At 43.1% G+C, this 25,538-nt stretch overlaps 4 protein-coding genes, 1 long non-coding RNA gene and 1 pseudogene across 7 annotated transcripts; 3 read left to right on the top strand and 3 right to left on the bottom strand.

Annotated features, from left to right (window-relative positions):
* Window positions 1-169: 169 nt before the first annotated feature.
* Window positions 170-1,725, bottom strand: LOC115249978 (mitogen-activated protein kinase kinase kinase kinase 4-like; annotated as a pseudogene).
* A 2,496-nt stretch (window positions 1,726-4,221) lies between these two features.
* On the bottom strand, window positions 4,222-7,876 carry LOC105416480 (uncharacterized). Of its 2 annotated transcripts, none has more exons than XR_964562.2 (2): window positions 6,287-7,876; window positions 4,222-5,425 (listed from the first exon to the last, which is right to left on the bottom strand). It is a non-coding gene; the product is annotated as an uncharacterized lncRNA (long non-coding RNA). The 2 variants fall into 2 exon arrangements; XR_003888542.1 differs by having other exon boundaries at window positions 4,222-5,979; window positions 6,287-6,333.
* Window positions 7,877-10,961: 3,085 nt separating this feature from the next.
* On the top strand, window positions 10,962-12,656 carry hsd17b1 (hydroxysteroid (17-beta) dehydrogenase 1). The gene is made up of 6 exons (XM_003964791.3): window positions 10,962-11,123; window positions 11,233-11,394; window positions 11,463-11,642; window positions 11,762-11,855; window positions 11,931-12,111; window positions 12,318-12,656. Exons 1-6 carry the CDS (start codon window positions 11,027-11,029, stop codon window positions 12,471-12,473), a joined length of 870 nt encoding a protein of 289 aa, XP_003964840.1. The 5' UTR covers window positions 10,962-11,026; the 3' UTR covers window positions 12,474-12,656.
* Window positions 12,657-13,406: 750 nt separating this feature from the next.
* Window positions 13,407-15,899, top strand: LOC101071117 (coenzyme Q-binding protein COQ10 homolog, mitochondrial). 2 transcript variants are annotated; one of them, XM_003964877.3, is made up of 5 exons: window positions 13,407-13,766; window positions 14,161-14,304; window positions 14,592-14,784; window positions 14,916-15,017; window positions 15,458-15,899. In XM_003964877.3, the coding sequence occupies exons 1-5, from the start codon at window positions 13,666-13,668 to the stop codon at window positions 15,599-15,601; spliced, it is 684 nt and encodes a 227-aa protein (XP_003964926.2). In that variant the 5' UTR covers window positions 13,407-13,665; the 3' UTR covers window positions 15,602-15,899. The 2 variants fall into 2 exon arrangements, with proteins under 2 accessions (XP_003964926.2, XP_011602463.2); XM_011604161.2 differs by having other exon boundaries at window positions 13,417-13,766; window positions 14,164-14,304.
* Window positions 15,900-16,381: 482 nt separating this feature from the next.
* Window positions 16,382-17,499, top strand: LOC105416479 (complement C1q-like protein 2). The gene is made up of 3 exons (XM_011604158.2): window positions 16,382-16,661; window positions 16,735-16,869; window positions 16,953-17,499. The coding sequence occupies exons 1-3, from the start codon at window positions 16,415-16,417 to the stop codon at window positions 17,237-17,239; spliced, it is 669 nt and encodes a 222-aa protein (XP_011602460.2). The 5' UTR covers window positions 16,382-16,414; the 3' UTR covers window positions 17,240-17,499.
* On the bottom strand, window positions 17,405-25,212 carry mylk5 (myosin, light chain kinase 5). Its single transcript, XM_011604159.2, has 17 exons — window positions 24,779-25,212; window positions 23,972-24,121; window positions 23,433-23,585; window positions 22,597-22,770; window positions 22,281-22,316; window positions 21,216-21,343; window positions 20,848-21,001; window positions 20,458-20,766; window positions 20,264-20,369; window positions 19,856-20,059; window positions 19,553-19,770; window positions 19,006-19,129; window positions 18,477-18,629; window positions 18,274-18,400; window positions 18,113-18,203; window positions 17,871-18,011; window positions 17,405-17,717 (listed from the first exon to the last, which is right to left on the bottom strand). Exons 1-17 carry the CDS (start codon window positions 24,912-24,914, stop codon window positions 17,512-17,514), a joined length of 2,610 nt encoding a protein of 869 aa, XP_011602461.2. The 5' UTR covers window positions 24,915-25,212; the 3' UTR covers window positions 17,405-17,511.
* Between the last annotated feature and the right edge of the window lie 326 nt (window positions 25,213-25,538).

Raw genomic sequence — 25,538 nt, 5'->3', positions numbered from 1 at the left:
GAATACCGCCGACAGCCGCTGCTGGAGCCGAACCGACAGTCCTCTTCCCCGGTCTGTCCGTGTATCTACACCCTCGTCCAATCGAAACTGCTGCGGTGTCCAACCTCTCCGTTGCCATCACACCACAGCTGCCTTATACTGGACTATACAAATAGATAAGCAGCTTGATTGGTGCCGCCATCTCATCCTCACTATTATAATAATCAATCGGTTCCTTTCTTCACAATGTCAGTTCCATCTGCATGCTTTTAATACACCCTTGACACAAAGTGTTCAATGGTTGACAAGCACCAGCGGATGAGGGTTACTGGATGTTTGGTCGAGGTTTGAGAATAAGTTTCCCCATATCATCACAGGACATGTTGTATTCTGCTAAAACTGTCCGACAGCGGGCAGCAATAATTGATGGTGCCACAACTCGTTTGTGTATCCCAGCAAAGAAGAGGGCTATAAGAGTCCTCTGTTGCTCTTCAATTCGACGACGCTGTTCCTTCTGCTCTTCGATTCGTTTCTGTCTATCGTGCAAAAGTTGCCTCTTGTGTTCCTCGGGGTCTCGACGTTGAGCAGCAAGCTGGGCCTGCTGCCTCTTGTGGGCCTCGGAGCGCTCTTTGTTCTCCTGCTGAAGACGCTGGAAGTCCCTCCTCAGTGTGGACTCACCAGGTACATTAAGATTGAGCTCGACTCTCTGTCATCTCCACGCTTTTTCTCCTCTTCATCACTGCCACTGTATTCATACTCTGTTTCATCTTTTTCTCCCCGTTTCTTGCGGGTACGATCAATGTGATCTTTGAGTTGGATGCAGACCTGCCGCTCTGTGGGCTGGTCTCGTATAAATGAATGTTTGAGCAGCTGCTCTGTAGATGGACGGCTGGGATACGTCTTCACAAGGCATCCTTCTATGAAGTCTATGAACTTCTTGGACCATTTTTTGGACTTCAGTTTCGGTGGGGGATTCCTGGGAATCAGGAAGAGGGCCCTCATAGGGTGCATGCCACACAAGGGAGGAGCTCCCTCTGCCATCTCGATGGCCGTGATCCCCAAAGACCAGATATCGCTCCTGTAGTCATAGGTGGAATCAGGATTCTCGTCACAGGCGATAACTTCAGGAGCCATCCAATACGGCGTGCCGATGAAAGTGTTTCTACGTCCAACAGTCTAACCCTAACCCTGTCCAACTGAGCGCTCACTCCAAAATCAACAAGTTTGACTTCAGCGTTCTCCGTCAGCAGCACATTCTGCCCTTTGATATCTCTGTGAATGACTTTATGGGCATGGAGGTGGGAAAGGCCCCTCAGAATTTCTCTGCAGATGTACGCAATCCAGTCCTCCTTAAGAGAGCTGCCCTTGGTGTTTTTCACAAGGTCGGTCACTGATCCTGCGCCACAAAACTCCATCACCAGCCAAAGCTGGTCGTCATGTCCTGGGGGACTCTTCTTGACAAAGGCACCGTAGTAAGTTGCGATGGTGACTGTACTTTTTCAGCATATTGATTTCAGCTTAGGCTTCAGGGTCTATTAACCAGTTCCAGGCCCCAGTAGCCGTACACACAGACACCACAAGAAGAATCATTCTCCACCTGCCTGTTGCTGGTTGCAAACAGGAAACATACTCTGTTAATCTCCTCTCAAAAGCCTTGAGGGAATTCATGCCTCCTCGTCCAAGAAGCCCAATGCTGTCTGTGACGTCACTTCCATATTTCAACTGTGTTTTTAGATGCCATCTCATCTTAACAATTAGGTTTATTACATCCCCAAACAAATAAATAGCCCAAAAAACAATTTACATTATATTACAAAATGTTGTGAATACTGAAAATGATCTTTGTACAAAATGGGGAGGGGAACCAGCTTCAAAAACAAAACTGCAATTTCTCCCATGAATCATGTTTTCTTTAATCATCACTGATGATTCAGTACTGCTATATATATATATCATACCTCTTCAATACCTCTTGAAATAAGCCTTTTTCACCACTTTAACAAACCCCATTTTAGGGCACTTTAACTCTCTTCCTATGAGCGAAACGTTGCCAAAAAGCGGAAGCTGACTTGGCAAATTTGGCACAGCCGCCGGGCTGGCCCTTTCTGGACATTGTTTGCAATGGAATGACCACAGTTGGGAGAAGTCAAGCACAAAGAGGGCTGTGGTTTAGTCTACAGAATATCCAGTTTTGCTTCATTTGGCCCCAGATGCTTTTAAGATGAAACTTCAAATTCTATAACTTGTTAGTGCCTGAGAGATGGGCTGAGCCTCAGCTGTACACAGTGACTAAGGGCAAAGGTCAGGGTGTTCACCTATTTTTTTTCCCCCGACAAATGAGCTGCTGAAAGTATCTTTATATGTATAGCATCTATAGTATCTTTATCAATGGTGTCCCAGTAAACATCCTGCCAGATTTCAGCACCCTCAGAAGTTCCAAAGGCTAAAGGATGGCAAAAATGTGAATGTGAGGCCTTCAGGTCAGCTAGGAATTATTTTTTCTGATTTCTTCTCATATTTTATCTAGACAGATTAAAATGACAGGTTTATCATAGGGAGGTGCTGGACTAAGATCTATATATCTATATAGGGAGAGATCTATACAGAGATCTATATACGTATATATAGAGAGATCTATATATGTATATATATCTATATATAGAGAGACGGAGACAGAGAGAGAGATCTATATATCTATATATATATAGAGAGAGAGACGGAGACAGAGAGAGAGACACAGACAGAGAGAGATCTATATATATATATATATATATATATATATATATAGAGAGAGAGAGAGAGAGAGAGAGATCTATATATCTTTATATATATATATACATAGAGAGAGAGAGAGACAGAGAGATCTATATATATCTATATAGAGAGAGATGGAGACAGATCTATATATAAATATATAGAGACAGAGAGAGAGATCTATATATCTTTATATATAGAGAGAGAGAGACTATATATATCAACTGTGTTTTTAGATTCCATCTCATCATAAAAATTAGGTTTATTACATCCCCAATTAAATAGCCCAAAATTTTTTTTACATTGTACAAAATGGGGAGGGGAACCAGCTTCAAAAACAAAACTGCAAATTCTCCCATGAATCATGTTTTCTTTAATCATCACTGATGATTCAGTACTGCTGAGTTAAAGGCCAAAGAAAGTGCTTCATAGAAGACTGAGTGTAAATCACATTTGGGGAATGAAGACCTGAACTCACCTACATGATAATGGTGAATTTAAAAACATATAGATGAATACTGCATATTGGAGAGATCTCTCTCTCTCTCTCATTTATATATATATATATATATATATATGGGAAATTGAATATATATATATATATATATTCAATTTCCATATATATTCTATATATATATATATATATATATATTCAATTTCCCATATATATATATATATATATAAATGAGAGAGAGAGATAGATATATAACGATATAATTTCCTATGACAAAAACAGAATCTTCAAAAAAAAAGTCAAAACCAGATTTGTCAGTAAAGTACTAAAGACTAAATTTGTTCATTGTTAGTTTCTACAGGCTGTAGAATTTGAGCAACTTCCTGTTTAACAGACCGCGCATCAGAATCACATGACATGATCATGTGATTTCAGTGACCAATCAAAAAAAGATCCTGTCTCAGCCAATCACAAAATTGGTCGTCTGCAAAAAATTATTCCGATTGCAGTACTGGAGTGTGTTCAATTGGGGGCACTCAAGAAGATTGCTGAGAAAACACATTTCAGGTTTTAATATTGCAATGAGGGCAATTTCTGTAACTTATACAGATCAGTCACTAGGGGCACTGGAATGCTTTTACAGGGTTTTCTTTGTGAGGACCATAGAAAATGCCCTCACAAGTAAAAATGTCCTCACACGTAAGGTCGTTTGTCAATGTGTTGTCCTCACAAATTTAGTAATACAAGAACACACACACACACACACACACACACACACACACACACACACATGATTTTGTGGGCTGGAAGCAGTGTTGAGGATCTGGATTCCCCTTTTTCTATCAAGCATGAGTCCACTAAATTCTGAATGACATTCAGCTTTCACAGCTTGATTGATGCAGTTGTTTATTCCTGTGAACTCTGACGCACGACTCGTCAACAGGATCTTAATGGCGGCGATTCTGTTGGGTCCTACATTTAGAACTGTAGACACACATTTGAAAGCTGCCCTAATTTAGCTCTTCCAATCAACATTTTTGCCTGAGCTCACAACTTTAGTGCTGCATCTCAATGTGAAGCCTGAGCTGACTGAAGGTTTCGATTTTTGACCTTTGGTTCCACTGCAATCATCCATTAAACTCAGTAGAGCACCGCCGTTCCCCTGAGGACTGCCAGTTTAGTTCTCATTCCCACACAATTTCTTTTTTGGCCTCGCTCCAGAACTCACTCCAGACTCTTATGAAGATGAGAACAGTGCTGCCGCCATTGTAAATTCTGCTCTCACTTTCTTTAGCCCCCCAGAAGACCTCCCATGGAGACACACACTGTTTGCATGTGTGTGTCTGCATGTGGATCCACTGGCTACCTACACCCGGACCCCACAGCCATGACTTATAGCTCCCGCTGACGGCCTGGGTTTTATACGTCTCCTCGGCTCCTGTGTTAACACTCTCATCTTTACAAGCAGCCTCTTGCTTCTTATTCAGTCACACCACAGATCAGAGGTCTGACCCACAGCCAGCAGTGAATCAAAAAGTTTTCACAATTCTTCCGCAGGAGAGGCTTTTTTCCTATCTGTTAAAATATCTGAGCCTTCAGTTCTGCTATTAAACAAGCCTGACAGGTTAATGAGCACTGACAGGGTAGCAATGTAAAGGTAACCCCAGTTTTTAAGGGTTTCCTAACTTAAATAAGAACAAAAAATATTCTGCCAGGGATTCAGAGTGAAGTAGCTGCTCTTCACAGTGTCCAAGGGTGTGTCTCCACTCTCATGGCAGGCTGTCATCTAATTTGTACCCTGAAACCACACAATAAAAGGACGGATTAGTGCCATCTGTCTTAGCACCATCTGGCTGCCACATAATCATCCCAATCAATTCAAATGATTTGTTTGAGGAAGTGAAGCCTGCATCGGCCTTTTGTGTCAGCAGATACTGAATAGCTCTTTTGTCCATCTTCCTCCTGATCTGGGAGTCTGTTGCAGAGGGGACAGTCATCATTGTGGAATGGGGATTCTTTTTTTTGGACTATAACTCTGAGCACAGCAGGCCCTGTTTCTCACACCCTCTCTCCAGCTGGCAGCCTGGAAACAACACTGTCTGCTATCGAACTGTTGTGTCTTGTGAGCGTTGCGATGGCAATGTGCAGGGACAAGAAGAATGCAGCACCCAAACGCTGGATCTCCAAAAATCTCCACGCTGACGCAAGTCCAGGCTGGAGGAATCTGGTGTCACATCCCTGTTAAATGATGAATGAGAGTCTGTGATGGAAGGCGGATGTGCCCCACGATCAGGAGTGACAGAAATGTTTATTATTGCTGCAATGTTAGTTATAAAGTCACACAAAGCATCACTCTAAGAAAAGTCACTTTATCTTCGTCAGTGTTAAAATGTTAATGAGGGCAAGAGCATATGTGCACCGCGTCACATGATCCGAAACACTGATCAAAGGCATCAAAGACTGACAGGTCATGTGATCTGGTGGAATCCACAGGGAGAGGCAACAACTCATGGAATGAATTGAATTAAATCCCCAAACTCACAAAACTGTGTCTTTTTTTTTTGTTTAAATTGAAATTTTGTTTAAGCGTTCAAATTTAGGAGACCCTTTTTCTGAAGTGAAAAAAAAGCTACAATTTCTTCAAACCTATTATAAATCTAAACTGATGTGTGTTGGACAGAGTTTTAATAAAACCAATTCTAAATTCTCTGTTCAAAATTCTAAAAACATTACAAGTATTCAGGCAATGAAGGCATTAAGTCCAGGGTGTGTTTTCAAAATCCTGAAATATGCTGTCAACAAGGAGAGGAACAAAGGTGAGTTCATACCAGAGGACTTGAATTTAATGAGAGTGAAACTGGTTCTTCAGTTCAAAATAATGCCCATATTAGGCTGCAATGCCTGAAATGCCTTACTCTGATTTATTACAATGGGATTTTTTATAAAACCATGTTATGTAACCCAAATAATAACACTTTTGGGCTTATCTCCGCTCTTGGTCTCACATCTGTTAGCCGTACACAGGACGTAACACAAATTAGAGGCCAAAAATGTTTTTTAGATAATAATTAGTGTGATAAATTGCCAAGAAAAACTTACCAAAGGCTGAGGAACCGTCCGCTAATGTCACTGGATGTTAACATGACTGTGCAGTTTGACGTGCTTCTCAGAGGCTTTTATTGACCTTTGCTCTGTTATTTCATAACTGCAAGACAAATATCTGTCTCTTAATAGCTGTCTCTGAGAAATTTATCTTGTCACTGTTGCCACTGTTTATCTCTGTCAAAATGTTCTTTAGCCTTTAACCTTTTTCCAAATGACCCTTAGAGACAACATTAACCAACATTAAGAGCAGAAAGAAGGAAAAAAAGACCACTGAGAGGCCACTAAATAGAAAAATAGGTGGTGATGTAAGATAAGCACACAGCACATTTAGGGAACTGGCCTTGTGGCCTTGGTCATCTTATGTGGTGGAAGCGATGCTAAGACGCGATAAGAACCAGATGTTTGTTGGGGAGATTTCATATCTCTGGCTTTAGTTCATGTAGGAGGCTGCTTAAAAATAACTGTCTGACTTTATTTAGAAACATAAAAACTTTGGTTTGATGAGATGTGTTAATTGAGGGGGCAATTGGTCAACCAGAAAGGTGAATTTCCCCACCTTTTAAAGACCTAAAAGCCTTTTAAAAGGTGAGTGTAAATGAAACCAGGCCCGTAAATGTTTCCCAGAAACTTGTGTGAGAAATTTTGGGTGCTTGTTTTTTTCCAGGGCAAGGCTATTTCTCTTTCACTCCGCCTTTCTTCATCTCCAATTCTGAGGAATCACCCAATGTGAAGAGCGAACGGCCGTAAAAACAATGACACATCCAAGCAGGTATGACAGAAATGGAGACAGGTGGCATTTCTTGCTCTGTAGGTGTGTGAGAGATACCTGCCAGGGTAACAAAGAGGATTAGCTTTCAGCTCTGGGAACGTGGGATGTCTTTTGAGAGCTGGTGAGGGAGGGCACCGAAAACATTTGAAATGTTTTGTAAGGTTCAAAATCGTAATCTCGGCTCCTGGGAACCGAAAGCAACATTTATGTACCTGAGCGGGCAGAATGGGCGACATTCTTTTACTCTCTCGTCATTGACATGAAGTCTGCCAAAGTATTACAGAATCATATCAGCCCGCTTATGCAAGCAAAGTAAATAGACAGGATGTCCAGGACAGGGTGGACAGAAAATAAAAGACTAATAATAGCAGGCATCAAGACAAAAGACCCTGTTATTCACATCTAAGCACGGCACAATTGAAATAAAGAGCACATTAATCTCCTTTTGTGTGAATTGTATGCATTTGTGAGCCAAGGGAAGTGGGTTTTGTAAGCATTTGCACATGAGAACACAGGAAATAGCTGCTTGGGTGGTTAACGTATGACTTCAAGATGCAGGTGTTTATATCTGTGATGGGTCTAAACACTTAACCTCCTTGTGTACAGACTCAGGTGTTAACAGAGGCAGGTTATCAAATGGACATGGAGAACATCAGGGTGTCTGGAATCCAAAAAGAGGAATGCTATTTAAATGATTTACACATGAGAGAAAGAGAGAAACAGAAATACAGAGAGGGGGGAAGCAGGAAGCAAAAAAGCTATCAAGCGTGAGAAATGTGCTGAGTGGAAATAAAGAGCTAATGTAGGTCTGCATTTACTGTCAAGACGTCTTTCACAAGAAAAGAGCTAAATACCAGCATAGCGAGTCACCTGCCCTGCCCAGACACACCAGCTAGACCTTCAGTCCACCACATCACAGGCGAGGAACTGCTGCAGGAATTCCCTCTTCTGCACCTGGAATCAAGAGAGGAGATGGAACTTAAACTATGCTGGAAAATAAATGGAATTCATGTGTCAAAGTTAGCATTCAGATCAAAGTTTACAGAGTGCCCTCAAACAAAATAAAAGATTAGGGGTCTTAAAAGAACAGAAAATTAATTCTTTTGCTATCTAAGATTCAGATATCAATAGAAGTACTAATGTACACAACTTTCTATTGTGTAGGTTGACAATACAGCAACAGGAAGAATACCGTCAATTTGACCTGTAGCCTAAGGTCCGAGACGTCTGTGCTCTAAATTAAAGGTCTGTCCAGATCTCAGAGCAAACACAAGTGCCCAAAGGTCAGAAAAATGGTTAGAACAGGATGTCTCCAATGTTAAAGAAGAAGGAATGCCTTGGGCTGTCTGTTGAGGGATGAGAGGACATTTCCCATGACACAGGCCCAGCTGTTTGCTCCAGCTCTCCAACAGCTCCCGTGGAAGATCAGCAGGTCAACAGGGGGCCCTTGAAGTGATGCAAAGGGTCCCGTTCCTGAGGACATCATGGAAAAATAAACACGTGAGATAGATAGATAGATAGATAGATAGATAGATAGATAGATAGATAGATAGATAGATAGATAGATAGATAGATAGATAGATAGATAGATAGATAGATAGATAGATAGATAGATAGATAGATAGATAGATAGATAGATAGATTGATTGATTGATTGATTTCTTTTTAGATTATCGATCTGATTCTCAGTTTACTGGCTAATAAATCACTATAATTGAGTCTGAGCTAGTTGTGGTGATTCTTAACGGTAGGAACTTTTATTCTGTAGAACAGAACCATAAAACCTGCTGATTATGCCCTTCCACATCCCAAAGCGTACATACTTTCCACACATCCTCTCTCATTTCAGCCATAATGATTTTAACAGTAAAGCGCAGCAGCACTAATTTTGATTTACCTTGTTATAAATCCACATGGCTCTCTCTGGCACGGTCTGACCTTTTTTCACTGAAATAAAGTAGCTGTATGTCAGTGCAGAGGAGAGACCACATTTATCTTCTGTCTGCAGTTCATATGTTGAATACTTCCACCTTTGGGACGCTGTGCTGGATGGAACTAGTTCAGCCTCTCCCTCCAGACACACCTGGGTTTCTCAGAATGCACATTTCCCTCCTATTTTTTCATGCATGGTGTCCAAAACTCATTTATAAAATCTGCTCAGTATAGTATCAGTATCTTCATTGCTAATAAAATAGAGGAAACTGTAGGAGGATATGAGAAGCAGCACATCTCCGGGGAAACAGCTACTTGAGTTGTGGTAAATGTAGATTTTATAGATAGAGTTAATGTGCAAATGAATTTTTTAGCTGAATGGAAATTACAACTAAGTCAAGAGTTCTATTTTGGAGGGGAGTTCTGCGAAATGCAAGAGCTTTACAATGGAACGAATCTGAAATAAAGATAACCTTATTTATCTGCGCGGTGTGACATTTCATTGACCACAGTCACCATCACAAGCCTTCAGCTGCTTCACCTCTCATCATTCTCACATGGCACATCCTGCTGATGCATCTGCTCCACCAACTGCTCTTTCGAACCTCATATTGCTCATGATTCAGGCCCTTAGTTCAACGTTTGCCCGTTGTGACTCACGCTGGTCGTCTTCCATCAGATGAATGCATAAGTGAACTGGGGAAAGGCTGAATTTTGCCCCCTGCAGCAGTAGTAGATCCTTCTTTCATAAATCCTTCTTTCTTTGCAATTACAGTCCAGTCTTATATTTCTGGCATTCACCCTTGAGCAACAAACCGACAAGAACTTTCTTTTAAAAACAACAACCCTCAAACACACACATGCACGGCTGTCCACGTGGGGTGTTGTTCTTTTTTTTTTCAGAGAAAGTATAAATACCTCACAGGTCTTGTGTGGAAATCTTGTCTTTGGAGCGCTTCGGGCTTTTCCAGACACGTCCACATGACCTTCGTCTGGCACTTACTGCTCTGCAGCAAATATGTTGTCACGTGTTGCTCCAGAAAGCTTCCAGAGTGACTGCAATCAGCCGTGCCAAACTATCAGGATACATTCATAGCTAAAAAGAAATGGATGGACTGTAATCCAAATATCCGAGGAGAAAAAAAGATCAATAACCAAATAATGCTTACAAAGCAAGTTTCACATAAAGAATGTGTACACGAAAACTATTTTGTCCATCATCATTCATTTCAGACCAAAAACCCTAAATGCATAAAAAAAATCTTATGAAAATGTTTTGGTTAATCAACCCAGTACAATCCGCTTTATTTATATGGTGCATTTAAAAAAAACAAAAAAACAAACAAACAAAACCCTTTCCAAACGTTTCCCAGCACAATGTAAAGATAAAGAAGATAAAATACTATTTTAAAAACCTCAGGATGAATTGTAGGTAGCTCCAGACAAAGCCCACAGACAAGGAAAATGTACATAAAAATATACTGTACATTCATCATTCGAAAATAAATGGTTTCTGAATGTTTGTCGCCACCTAGCGAAAGAAATCTCGACGCTCAATTTCCCAGCTGAACAATCTTCTCGAGCTTTCTGCCCCTTGGCATGAACGTTGTTCCTTTTTTCCAAATGATCCTCCTCTACGCCCACTACCAGCAGGGAGTGTGCTGATCACAGTCAGTGGTTGAGTTCTTTTTAATATTTATGTATCAAACACATCACATGCTGGTGTGGACGCGAACCTCATGCGTGCGCTCCGTTATCGGTTTTCATCTAAAAGTGGAAAATGCACAGCTGTCACCTCCCCATAAACTTCCCTTTTGTTTGCGCGGAGGTGGCAACGATTCCCATGTCTGCAACAGACAAAATGAAAATACGCTATGATGGTATGTGAAAATAAAGGGAGGGCGGCAGGTGGCTGATAGTGGGAAGATGTTTACAAGTAACTGGCCTTGTGGCAAATGGGAAAAACAGGAGGGAGATCCTATCCTATCCTCCTTTCTTCAGCTCCTCTCCTCTTCAACTGATCAGTGGGCGCCATGGATGCAAAGGTGGTGTTGATCACTGGCTGCTCCTCTGGAATCGGCCTCAGCCTGGCTGTGCGCTTGGCTTCTGACCCCCAGAAGGCGTTTAAAGGTAACCAGAACGTGTGTTGTTTGTTGGTCACAGTGGAAGGCGGCGGTGCCGTCCAACTGTTGGTCACTTTTATCGAGTGCCCCGTCTTTTTTGGGTCTGTTCTTTCTAGTTTATGCAACAATGAGAAACCTGTCCAAAAAGGAACGTCTTTTGGAAAGCGTCAAAGGTCTTCACAAGGACACCTTGGACATACTCCAGATGGACGTGACCAGCCAGCAGTCCATCCTGGAGGCGACGGCGAGGATTGTGGAGAAACGAATAGACATTTTGGGTATGCTCAGTAATTCCTGAAGAAAAGTGGAGCTTGTGTAGGAACATCAGTGTTCTCTGTATTACCAGTGTGCAACGCTGGCGTGGGGTTGATGGGGCCATTAGAGGTGCAGTCTTTGGAGTCAATGAGGAAGATCCTGGAGGTCAATCTCCTCGGTACCATCCAGACAATCCAAGCGTTCTTGCCAGACATGAAGGCTCGGGGAAAGGGTCACATTTTGGTAACGGGCAGCACCGGGGGGCTTCACGGTGAGACAAAAGAACGTTTGAGGATCCACTTGTTCACGGCTCGATGGAAATAAAACCTGTTTATGCTTCTGTCATGCTTGAAATTGCCAAAACAATGCCTCCTCTGTGGTCTGCTGCAGGTCTGCCCTTTAACGAGGTCTACTGCGCCAGCAAGTTTGCAGTAGAGGGAGCCTGTGAGAGTTTGGCCATCCTCCTGCAACACTTCAACATCCAGTCAGTCGCCTCCTGAATTCAGAGGGGAAGATGCCTGCTGGGAGTAGAAGCTGTTAACTCTGCTTGTCTCCGCAGCGTGTCTCTCATTGAGTGTGGCCCGGTCAACACTGATTTCCTGGCCAACTTGCAGAAGGCAGAAGTGGGGGACATGTGTCAAAACCTGGACAAACAGACACTCGCGCTGTATGAGAAATACCTGCAGCACTGCGACTCTGTCTTCCAAAATTCAGCACAGGACACTGAGGACATTGTGAAGGTACGCCGTGAAGGCCATAACTGCTGGTCGTGGGATGTTTGCTGATCGATGATGCAAGCGTGACCTTTCGCCACAGTAACTTCTCTGACTCACCTCGATGAAACAGAGTCACCCACCTTTCTGGAAACTTACTGATTGACTTTCCGATACTAATTTTAAACTGCAGTAATAGAACAATCCTTATCAGTGTGTGTTTTGCCTTTAAGGTGTTTCAGGACGCCATCCAGTCGCCCAACCCTGCATTCAGGTACTTCACCAGCGATGTGGTGCCCCCCCTCACCAAACTGAAGGTCACCGAACCAGACGGCTCACGGTACATCAGTACGATGAGCAAAATCATTTTCTCAACAGAGGAACAATGAGTTCCCCCTGTTTATATTCTGGCCACTTCTTGATATTTGTGAGTAATTCAGCAGATTTTGAATTCCTTCCAACACTGTTTGCTCTGACACTCCATTTAATAAAGCTTTTTAGTTATATTGGCTGTTGTTTGGTGAAAAAATGACTGTTTTCCAGGCCTGAAATATAAAATTGAGGAAACACAAGACTCCCGTTATTGACTCTCTTTGGTACAATTCTGTGGTAGTTCCATCTTAGGCCTTTTAAAATGTTTTTATCAGGAGGAATCCTTTATAGTGTGAGGTGGCTTAAACACGGAATTCCATTTAGTTGGTAATCAGGTCATTAACAAATGAAAGGCACACTTTCAAAATGGATTTAAACTGTTTACGCTCCAACAGGATTTGACAAAAAACCTGTAAATTCCAGTCTGGTCAAATACAAAAACTCCAGCATGGACATTGATGATGAGGAAACAAAGATTCAGGAAGTTTTTCTTGGAATCCTCCTGTTCTGACTTTTATACAGTTTCATTTTTACAGCTGTTCTTTGAGCACGCATCTGAAGCACCAAAGTCCAGGTGTGTCACACACACACACACACACACACACACACCGCCTGCTTGTTCCACGTGCTCGCTGCACGGATCATTTCCCGGTAGTGCAGGTCAGACTTTGACTAACACGTGAAACTGTGAAAACACCACGAGGGCTCTCGTGCAGGGATGACTTTGCTCATACTTCACTAATAAGACAAACCAACCCAAATGTTGACCTTGGCTCTGAAATGGAAATAAAGGGGGGTTGTCTCATTTAAATCAAGATTAATTTTAAAATGTGGGAACTATTATGCATGTCTTATTGTCTTCTATAACTCCATGACAGTATTGGATGAAAGAGAACATTTAATTTATGGTCACTTTTGAGGTTCTGAGAGGCCCGGCTCTGGGTTCTATCTTAGTTTCTCTCATAAGAGATTCCAAAATGAACCAGACTAGAATGTTGATCAAGGCGTATTTATGATGATCTTGATTAAAAGCTTGATTTAAATGTGCACCGAGATGGAGCGCCCAGCTCGGTGATTGGCCGGCGCGCACGGCGCCTCCCACTGCGCCGCTGCACGGAGTCGACTTCATCCGGCACCGCCGCTGCGCGCTTGGGTTCCGCTCGAGTTTCTCTGTGGAAGAAAGAGCTGCATTCCTTTGTTAACCGCAGAATGACCAAGAGAACCACTCCGATATTCTTCAGGGCGATGTTGGAGATGTCCGACACACATTCGCTCAAGTTTTTGCGTGGGAGCACAAAAAGAACCAGCAGGTGAGTTTCAGCTGGTTTCGTTAATTACCGGTACTGGGTTGCCAACTCTGTTCCAATGGTTCTGTTGGAGGTTACTGGGGCTGTATCATTCTGTTGCTTTTACTTATATTGTGAATATCTTGGTAGCAGTCCGGCATTAGCGGCACAAAGTGTCTAAGATTAGTAAAGAGACTTTAAAATGAGTTTTTGACCCCTTGTGGTTAATGATCAGTGAGTTTCCTTTGTGTTTAAAAAGGGATTTAAACGTCGCTTTAAATGTGTTTTGCACTTTCAAACTGGTTAAATTCTTAATAAAACACGGAGTAAAGGGAATGAGAGGGGGAAAACCAACAACAATGGCACAAAACAGAAACTTCTTGGGTGGTCTTTGAATATTCACGGGAAATTCCATCAGCAGAAACTTGAGCTCCAGGGGAGTCCTGCAAACAAGAAGGCCTGACAACATCCACCCTGTCAGCAACCCCAGACGACACTTCATCAACCTGGTGGCCCCCATTACCACCCGTAAGGTGGAATACACCGAGAGTAGGATATTGGGGTGAGTAAAGGGTGAAAAAAACAGTTTAGATTTAATGTAAAGTTGGAACATGAATGATTATAAACCAATAAATCCCAAATGCACATATCGAAATACAACAGTATCACGGTTATGAGTAATAATGAGGCAATATATTGATGATTTGGATGTTGGAAGATAAAAATGTCATTGAGGATTTTAATATAAATTGGGGGTGGGGGGGGTTCACCCGTGAAACATTGTCCCGTCCAATTCAAAAATGGGCCTGTGGTGTGACCCCTGTTGATGGCAGCGTGTGCTCTCCACAGGTATACTCCGCAGCAGCTATACGGCGTGGTGGCCAATGTGGACCAGTACCAGCACTTTGTGCCCTGGTGCGCCAAGTCTCGGGCATTCAAGGGAGAAAGTGGTGACTTTCAGGCAGAGCTGGAAATTGGCTTCCCTCCCGTTGTGGAGAGGTACACGTCAGAGGTCACCGTGATTCCAAACCACAAAATCAGGGTAAGTGTGTGGAAAATCATCTTCGCGGCACGATTTCTTTGTCATTCTGTCCTCCAGAGAGTGGTGAAGCATCAGGCCTCTGGTTGCTTTCAGGCCATTACCAGAAACAAACAATATCAATTTTAAAACAGGCCGTGTGCACCGATGGGTCCGTGTTCCGTCATCTTGAGACCGTATGGCGATTCTTTCCTGGTGCCAGTGACCTTCACCCCTCCTGCAAAGTGCACTTCTATGTACGTGTGCAAACTGAAAATAATACCTGTTGCTGCTGTGATTACACGAGGAAGCTTTAGCATGTTCTGCAAGTTTTCCCAGAAGAAAAATGTAGTTATTGAACAGATGTTAAATATTACAAAAATTGAGAGCTCAGATTATGGCTGAAAAACGTTTTACTGACAGTTGGGAGTGTAAAGTTAAAGCTCATTAACATCTCAATTTAGTCTTTAGCATGTTAATTTAAAGAAGGTAAAATAGCTGGCAGGGATGATGGTTTCTGAGAGACGGATTTGGACTCGCTACCAGCTCTCATTACCTCAGACAATGACTTCCACTTCAGTGGCATGCAAGGAGCTACAGCTGAAATCTTACATCATTTTAGATCTAGAGGCTGTCTGTCACATGCTTGGCAGAATCAAATCTGACTTGCTCGGTCTCTCTGCCGTGTCTTCTGCAGGTTTCCTTTGAGTTCAAATCCCTCCTGCACTGTCATTTGACCAGTCTGTTTTTTGATGAAGTGGTCAAACAGATGATCGGTGCCTTTGACTCGAGGGCAGCAGTGCTGTACGGGAAGCAGCAGGGGGCAGTAGCGACCAGGTGATGCCTTTCACCTTTGGACGTCCTATTGGATTCTTTTGAGCACTAGTATTGTTGGCGAGGTTCTCTTTGTACTTGCTGTACTTAAAATATTATGAAGTAAGCTTACACTTAACCATTAATTTATTCACTTTCATATCTATATTTATTTTAAGTGTAGAAATAAATGCTATTTTTTAAATTATCACGATGTCAAACACTGTAAATTTCTAGGTGACCATATTCGGTGCCATCTGAAAACATTCTTTGTACAGTATCTTCATGTTTTTCAGTGTAATTAAAAAAAAATGTTTAAACTTGTATCAGAGACTTGCATGACTTTCTTTCTGAGTGACATTTAGGAACAGTTTACGTAGCACAGGTGCTAAGCTTAATTGGGTTTTCCTGGTCAACTTTTCTGGGGCTATCGGGATTTTCAGTATTAGTTTTAAGGTGATCATGTGACCGACTGACCCTGCCAGCCATTATATCAGCTACTGAGGCCACTGAGGTGAGAGTGAGTGATGGTGAGGTGGATGGCTTCCCGCACTCCCTCTGAACCGCTTGATTTGCTGAGGAGAGTCTATATTAATGTCAAAAGCATTTTTGTATCTGCATGGTTCAAAAAATAAAATCCCAATTTGTACCTCAGGCAGCGGTCAGCCAGAGTCCTTGAGTTTAACCAGATGGGTCAAGGACCCGCAGTGGGGAGATTCCATTGAAAATGGAATGTGAAATGAGGTGTGTCCGTGTTTTTCCTGTCTTGCACAACACCAGATATACCGGTATTGGGTATATAAAAGGAGAAGGCCAGAGCGAAGCTGATATTTTGAAAACAATGAAGAAGATTGCGGTCTTCCTTGTGGCGTTCTGCTGGTGTCTTTGCGAAGCACAAGTTACTGAAAATGATGGAAAGGTCCATTTGTGCTCAGACATGCTCAGCTGCTGTGGCTCTATCAGTTTGTTTCAAAACCTTGGGACAATGGGGGAGAAACTCACAAACATGGCAGAAAAAATAACAGCCTTGGAAGACAAGTTGCAACAAACGGAGAAAACTGTCGTGGAGCTGCGGAGCATCATAGGAGGTGAGCAAACGTAGCATTTGCAGGATATATCCTTCATTTCCAATGGATTTCTGTGATTATTTGCGGCCTTTAGGGGCACCGCAGGTGGCCTTTTCTGCTACTCTCCGAGATTCTGGGTCTGGAAACACGGGACCTTTCACAAAAGCTACCCCACTGCAGTATAAGAAAGTCTTCTCCAACGTTGGCAATTGTTACAACCCCTCAACAGGTTGAGTATGCTTCAGAGAAAAGTGGCTAGCTGGAGAAAATCACCCGAGAACTAAGGATCATAAACGCTTCCTATTTCAACAGGCATCTTCACAGTAATGGTCAAAGGAATGTACTTCTTTCGGTTCTCAATGTTCAACAACCTAAATTCTGTTGCCAATTCAGTGGTAAGCCTCAGGAAGAACAGCGACCGCCTGACATCTGTCCGGGACACCTCAGGGTCCGATGCAAACGACATGGGGAGCAACGCTGTGGTCATCCCGCTCGAGGTGGGAGACAATGTATACGTGGAGCTCCAAGAAAACCGGCTGGTCTATGATGACGGCATGGGCTACAACACCTTCAGTGGTTTTCTTCTCTTTACGACATAATTTTATCTCAGTTCCGTCATATACAACTGCATATAGATAAGTGGTTAAAAAACATAAAGATGTCATATTTTGATTTTTTTTTTTTTTTTAAAAACAATTATTGCTCTTTGACCAGTGCTTGTGTTTTTATCCATAGATAAAGAATATCCACGTACACAGTATGACATAGGTACAATGTTTAATATGTGCATTGTATATAGCATGAAATAACATTCTGGTTGATTAAGTCTCATTCGAAATAAAAAGGAAATTTAAGACCACGATTCAAGACTTTACTCTTGAACAGTAAGTTTGGCCGAGCAGAAGACCTCCCCGTGATTATTGCTGGCTCTGCACGTGTAAAGGTCACCGTCCTCTGGGCCAACTTTGGAAATCACCAGAGTACAGCAGCCATCTTCCTCATACTCTATCTGGACTGATGGGGATTCCACCAGCGGCTCTTTTCCACGCAGCCACACCACCTCTGGGTCAGGATATCCTGCCAAAATAGATCAAATGGTGCAAGACTGTAAAGTCAACCTGCCATTCAGTAATTACTTACTTTCTACCCTAAGTTTTCATGGACAAAATCACCAAAATCTCAAGTCATAATGCTATGTTCATATTGTACAAACCGAACCCTGAGGCGTACCAGTGAGGTGACAGGAAAGACGTGCACTGGATCCCGAGGTCACCGTCTGGTCCTTCAGGCTCTGTGTGAACTGAGGAGGCCCCTGCATCTTGTGCTCCAGAGTCTGAAGGGCGTGCTCTGCTTCCGGACTAAATGGTGATTCTAAGACAAAGAGTGTGTGAACCAATGGGCCGCTATTTATTTTAAGGTTATGTTGTGAAGTAAATAAATATCCTCCAATGGTAAACAAAAGCAGGCTTTACCTTCTCCAGGGGTGATGGGAGAGGATGCTGAACTTTCACTTTTAGAGAGTAGAGCCATTCTCTTCAGGGCCAACAAGGCCTTACCTGCTTTCTATTTAACAACAAAAAAGTCAAGTCTCTGGTCAGGTACACTCTCCAAAAACAGTGTACAGAGGCGTCACCTTCCACTTTTGCCTCGCCAGAAATTTCTTCATCTTCTCCTTTGACAGATTCTTGGCCTCTAGCTCTCCAGAGTCAAACGCTGCCATCCAAGGGTGCGCCAGCGCCTGTTTACAGGTCATCCTCCTCCTGGAAAGCATATGTTAGCTGATACACAGGTAGCTACAGGAACAAATATCTTCAGGCAGCATTGCTGGGTCATTACATTGTCTGCTTGATAAGCAGGGAACTGATGAAATCTTTGGCCTCCTGTGTGATCTCTTCAAAGCTCTCCTCGCTAAACTCCCACTGCGCAGCTGTAACCGAGGCCAGAGTTTCTGCATCATCGTCGCCTTGGAACGGAGACTCCCCGCTGAGTCTACAGACAGGAGAAGACGACCCTTTCATTGCAATGTCGTTTGAACACACACCTCTGGGTGGCACTAAAGTTCAGCGCGACAGTGAAACGACCTCTTTTACCGGTGCTGGCTCAGGTAAAATACAACAGCAAATAGAAAACGTTGCATATGGCTACAAACCCATGCCCAGAGCATTATGGGATACTGAAATGACTCACTCACATTGGCTTCTCTAAAATGATCATAACTGATTGTGAATGGTTGCTTATCTCTGTATTTTAGCCCTGCAATCAGTTAGTAGCCTCTCGCCTGGAGGCAGTTCAGATAGGCTTCTGCCCCCCGCGACCCTGTGCAGGGAAAGGTGGATGGATGGGTTGTTGGGTGGGTTTCACTCACAAGATGTAACAGATGACCCCGATGCTCCACATATCAGTGGCCAGACATACAGGCTCGTAATTAATGACCTCAGGTGCCACAAACTCTGGCGTCCCGTGCATCACCTTAAGAGGTGTGGTGTTATCTGTAAACACATAATGCGCATTAAATGTCAAACTATCATTACCGTTATCGCTCCACTATAAACATTTATCATGTAATGATTTTACCTCAAATAATCAAGAATCCTAATTTGTAGTTGTATTAAAAAAATGTCCCCAATTGAATTGTTCTTCCTATTATTTAGCTGTTGGCGTACTTGCCTGATTTTCCTAATAAATGTTGCGTTTTGTGGCTTACTCTTCCATTTCTATTGTGTTGCGTGATGCGGTCGTAAACTTGGATCAACTACATGACGTGCCTGTGCATGCACTTTCAAACAGAGATTTTCTTGATACATTTGTAAGAATGCTGTGGAGTTGTGCTCGTAGACGCCACCAGTATGCCAAACAAGGTGTGGAGTGATATATTTGTGTGACGCCACCGTTTGAGGGTTTATTACACCTACCTATCTTGCTTGCTAATCCAAAATCAATGATCTTAACGAACGTGCCGGTCTTGTCAACACACACAATGTTTTCAGGTTTAAGGTCCAGATGCACAATGTTCTGCTGATGCATGAAGGCGACACCCTCTAGGATTTGCTGCACGTAGTGCACGCTGGCGCGCTCCGTGTGCTCAAAATTGTCATCCACAATGCGCTCAAAGAGTTCCCCGCCTGCGATGCTGCGGCCATACAAACCACAGAAACTGGTTATTACATTGCGTTGCTTTAAATATATGCAAGATGTTGAAGCGAAGGGACACGCACAATTCCATGACCATGACCATTTCTGGTTTCTGATCGTAGGCTGCTAGGCATTGAACCAGTTTTGGGTGGTGGAGGTAGTTCATCAGCTCGATCTCTTTACGGGCAGCGTCTCTCTCCTTGGCGCGTCGACCTTTGTAAAACTTTCCAGCACACACTTGCCCTGTTTCCTTGTGGATTAACTTGAATACCTGGCCAAACTTTCCCCTGATGAGGAGAAAAGTTGTTTGTTATGTGCTTAGGCAGAACAAATGTCACCACACGCATGATTTTCAATCCTCTCTGCTAGGAATTGGCTCCCTGCCCTCAGTAATGAGAGGAAGTCTGTCTCAAACTTCATCGGAACTGCTTTCTGCTTGTACTCTGTTTACAGATGTGGAAAAACAAGATTATGTTTTGGACGGCACTCACACTCCCAGTTTTTCCTGTAAAATGTAGTCATCGCTGACTTTGTGGGCAGAGTCAATGGTGACAGAGGCGTAGTTCTGCGGGTCCTCTTTCTGTGGTTTGTCGAAATCTACAAATAAAGACACAATAGCTGTGACAAGAGGCTCATTTTAAGCTATTTGTTCTTTGTCCTATTGTCATTGTCCCCATTATCTCACCTTTCTGCTCCATCCTAACCACTGGTGAAACTGGTCCTGGCTGGCTTATTCCCACCTCGTTGTAGGCCCTCACTCTGAAACAGTACTCCTGATGAGCTTGCAGCGCAGACACCACATATGAGGTACTCGTACACTCGTCAGTGAGCTTCCTCCAGTCTGCAGATTCAGCTACTCCTGGGTTCTTTATCTCCACCACATAGCCCAGGATGGCAGTGCCACCATCATAACAGGGCCCCGACCAGGACAGCGCAAGACTCGTGGTGGAGACAGAGGAGATTACAGGACAGGAGGCAGGGGGTTGTGGTGTTTCTGTTGGGATTAGAGTGGAACAGTAGTTCAGAGAAGCATTACTTGAAGTAATCCTGCAAATACAGATGTGCATTGTCTTACCTATTACAGACAGAGTAAGTGTGTGCTGTGCCGAGCTCCTGCGGTCTCTCGCTACTACCGTGTAGCGACCTCTGTGCTCTGTTGTCACCTCTGCTATCACCAGTGTACTGCTCAGGTCTGTGGTCTCAACCCACACCTCTGGACCATCAATAATCTGTATCAGCGTCAAAGAAAACAATTTCATTCCTTTGGACAACGATGTGCAATATATCTATCGTCACATTCAGAATGACAGATAAAACTATTAACTTGGTGGAGAGAATTCCTGCAGGTGAGAGCGAACATTCAAAACAGAGTTAAACTGGCGAGACAGGGAATGCAAATGGTTGCAGATAGATGTTTTAAAGTCCGTTTCAAAATGACAACACCTGTTCTTTATTTCTGATCCAACACGAGACGACGGGAGGGCTGCTGCTGAAAGAACACGTCACACGCGCGGCTCGCCCCGCCTTCAGTGTGAGCTGCTGCGGGGGGGTTTTAAAACGTAACGCTGCTCCTGCAAAGACCAAACAAAGTCCGTGTTTTGACTCAGAATCCAGATAAGTGCTGAGCTATTGAAAACACCACAAGGAGCGGAACTCAGTGTGTCATGAGATGGGGATAGAGAAAATGTTTGTCGGTGGGATGTGACTACATTATCTGCTATTTGTAGTGTACATATTTGAACTGTATTACTTTTACAGGCAGCCCTTTATTACTGTTGCACGCTGCAGACCAAGTGCCTCAAGTGGTAACAAATGCAAACCACAGGTGACCTACCAAACACGAGTAGAACCAGTCCTTGTGTAATCAAGTGTGTTAAACAATGTCACTTTCAGTCGCTCTTTATATGTGCTAATGCAGTTACATGCTATTCTTTATTTACTAGGACAAATATCCTGAAAGGAAATGAACACAGCGGCAAACATTATTTCCTATTTTTACCTTCCACAGACATCAAGCTCTTGGAAAGGTAAAACTAAACTGATGGTTATGGTGCTATTATCGTCTCTAACGGCATTCAAACACAGTGTAGACCTTCAGGATAGTGAATTTGACTATAGAGGTTAGGTAAAAAGAATTTGACTACAGTTCACCTTCTTACCACCAGGCAACTGAATTATTTTATGTCCGTCCTAGATTTTACACCATGTATACCCATCCCTTGTTACAATAACACAACACATCTGCACCATCAAAATGTGTTGTTGCGCATTCATTAATGTCATTCAGGTTTTTCAGGCTCTTCGACACCTGACAACATAGTGACAAAACGCAGGAAAATGAACCTCTTGTGTTAACAGACAATAAAAAAGTGTCAATACAAAACATCCACCGTTTGTATTTACTGATCAACACAAATGACCCGTACTTTTTTAGACAGGAGAGAGAGGGAGAAAGGCAGCAAGAAGAAAAAAATGAAGGTAATACAAATAATAAATTGGGTTTCTCACCTGACTCTGAGTTTGCTTTCTTCTTTGGGATGACTTCTGCAGAAACAGATGAAGCGCAGGTGAGTTTTAGTAGCTGGAGGTGTGGCTCTGTGCTTCCGTTCGATGGCTGTTGTTGAACAGACTCAACAGGTCTCTGTGAAAGGTGCATTGCCCACTCCCCTACATGGTGCTCACTGGGGACCTGCTAGCTTTACTGGGCGTAGCACAAGGCTGTATGACTATGGATGCACGTAACGGCTAACGGCAGCCAATAGCATTAAGGCAGGAAATTGGGGCTTCATCTAAATGTGTGTTGAATAAGACACCATCTTTTTACCTTTTGGAGCTAAATCCAGCCGGTCAGGACATGTAGGGGCGGTGCAAGTTTCTTTGGACTTCAGTTGCTCGTCTGCGGGAGACTGTAAAGGTCTGCCATTTTCCACGAGGCTCTTGGGTGCAGAAGTGGTGGAACTTGAGACCTGATTTTTTAGACTGTGCATTGTTTCAAAGTCTGCAGTGGGCAGCAAAGAGGAACAGTAAATAGACCACAGATCATGAGGAATAAATACCTGATGATTCTTAGCTGTAAATTACAGCACAAAGTGGATTCAAAGTGGAAGCCATCTACAACTTTCATAGTTCCTTTACATTGGTGCTTGGATGTTCTCAAATGAAGTTTGGATTTTCCAGTTATTTAAAAACACATGCAAATAAGTGACTGCACACATATTTATCCCATCTAGCTTTGAGTCTATGTATTTGTGTGTGTGTGTGTGTGTGTGTGTGTGTGTGTGTGTGTGTAGGGCCCTCCCTCATATTTCATGCCATTGTTTTTGCAGAAAATGAACATTTGGTGACCTTGTATTCCAGACTAAATTAGAGTTCCTTCTTTATAACTCCATTTCAAGCACCCTTGACCTGCTGCAGAGAAGCATCTGAGCAGCAGAAAATGCTGCTTCACTGTGGGGGAGGTGTGTTGCTGATATTACACACTCACTCATAGTTGACTGCTGAGTCTCCCCCGAGTATTTAACAAGCAGGAGGATCTAATATGGGATTTTTTTCCCCCATGAAGATTTGAATCTGTGCTCCACTATTAGACATATTACACCAGCTGATTCTGAAATACCTCCAAAAGATGTTTTTTGGTAGTAATACCTCCCGACAACTGACCTCTGATAAAGACGGCAGCGCAGCAGGACGTTTTCCCTGCACGGTTCTCTATCAAGCAGGTGTAGGCCCCAGCATCCTCTGGCAACGACTCCTTCAGCACAAAGCTCACCTCCCGACCGTCAAAGGAGGCTTTCCCAAAGAGAGCCACTTCACCTGCCAGCGGGAACAATCAACGGAAATTGAAACCCTCGGAAGAAGAAATGCAACGGGTAAGAACAATGAGAAAGAATAATGGATCAATTACTGGAAAAATGAGCCTCTTGAGGTCTGAATATGATTTTCTTTCCTGGAAATATTGCTTAAAATTCTTCAGATATGGCTAAATATAGTACAGTTATGGCCATATTTGACAGTAACAATTAGGATTTACATTTTTAACCAAACTTAAAATGTTTGTGGTCATCATAAATGGAACATAGGACACGGTGCGCCATGTTTATTTTAAATACTTGGACTTGTGGATGAATATGTTTTTGTTCTTATAAAACCTCCTTCTTTAATTGCTAGCAAGCGATTTACAGTAAACGGTTCCAGCTCACCATTATGCAACCAGGACACTTTGATTGGCAGGCTTCCTGCGATAATTGCCCGCAGTGTGATGTTCTTGCCCTCGTCCACATGGCAGTCTTGCAGAGGCTCTACGAAGGTGGGTGGTTCCAAACCTTTGCTGGAGGAGCGTGTCGAAAACCCTGATACAGCAAACAGGTGAAACACAAGATGCATGATTATGTTTACATCCACAGCGTCTCCGTGACCATATTTCCACGTGATGTCCTTATCGACATGTCCTCGTGTTATTGCACACATCATTTCAGCCTGACATGAAATACTTTGAATAATAACAGAAGTGCTGCAGACCACATCTCACTTAGTGAAGCAGTTCTCACCTTTTTAGTTTTACCCATTTGGATGCCTGCAGAGCAGTTTTATATGCAAGCATAAACATTTACCGTGTAGTACAGAGTTTGAATATATGTTGGAATAAAACAAAGCTGCATGAGAAATAAATGTATGATTAAAATGATCTATGATCTGTACCCAGCATGAAGCCAGTGATGACATCTGCTGTTTAAATCATTAGAAATATATACTTGGATATAGAGTGACATGTTCCTTCCATACTCTGACTTTTTATGCAATTAGTAAAGCTATTATTTTAATGTTTGTAGTGGCTATCATCTTCTTCTAAATGTTTGAGGTTAGGGCACAAAAGTTCTGCTTTTCTGTTGTGCTAGGACATCGAGCAGTTACCAGGAAGCATCACCACATCCTGGCTTGTATCTATATGTAAAAGTATTTGCACCATGATTGCAGCGTTTACTCTCGCTCTGCCATTCATCACTTACCAGTATCAGCACGTTTCTTGGAAGTCCAACTGTCCTCACTTTTGGGTCCGTTCCTCACTGGTAATAATGCGCTGGGCGGCTTGAGTTGGATCTTGAAGGTCGATACATAACACTGTTTGCTGCCATTACTGTTCATTTTGGTCCAAGTACACCCGCTTGGACTGTGACCGAAACAGCAACAATAAATTTAGACCATAATTTCCTACGCTGATTATCACACTTCCCCTCTTTGTTGCTGCCGTGTGAGCCTCTGCATCCTGATCTCTCTGTCTGTTGCACTCCTGCCTGAGCCAGTGCACTTCTGCCCCAAACATCACACTTCTCTGAACATGTTATAATCCTCTTTCTCACCCTCCCCTGGCCTAAAGCAACCCCACCTACACCTCATAACTGGCCGTACTCCTCCCAGGCACAACCTGCACCTCCTTATCGCTCCAACATCAGTGTCCCTCCCACTTAAATCTTTTTCTGTCACACCCTGCTCCAGCCCATGGTTCGTTTCCACTCCCCTGCTCACACCACACCCTCTGATCACACACCTGCCCTCACTCACTGATCACACACCTGCCCTCACTCACTGATCACACACCTGCCCTCACTCATCAATCAGTTCACCAACCAGTATATATTCTCCAGCCTCACACTCACTCGGTGCCAGATTGTCTCTGCTATGCATGACCTTCCAGCGTTTACCTGCCTGTCTTCCCAGAATCAACCCTGCCTGTTTACGACCTGCATGTTCTGCCTGACCCCCGGTAAA

This window comes from Takifugu rubripes, chromosome 5, assembly GCF_901000725.2.
Source record: "Takifugu rubripes chromosome 5, fTakRub1.2, whole genome shotgun sequence".
Taxonomy (NCBI): Eukaryota; Metazoa; Chordata; class Actinopteri; order Tetraodontiformes; family Tetraodontidae; genus Takifugu; species Takifugu rubripes.
The sequence above is the reverse complement of the archived record's forward strand: the minus strand, read 5'-3'. Positions and strand labels throughout refer to the sequence as shown.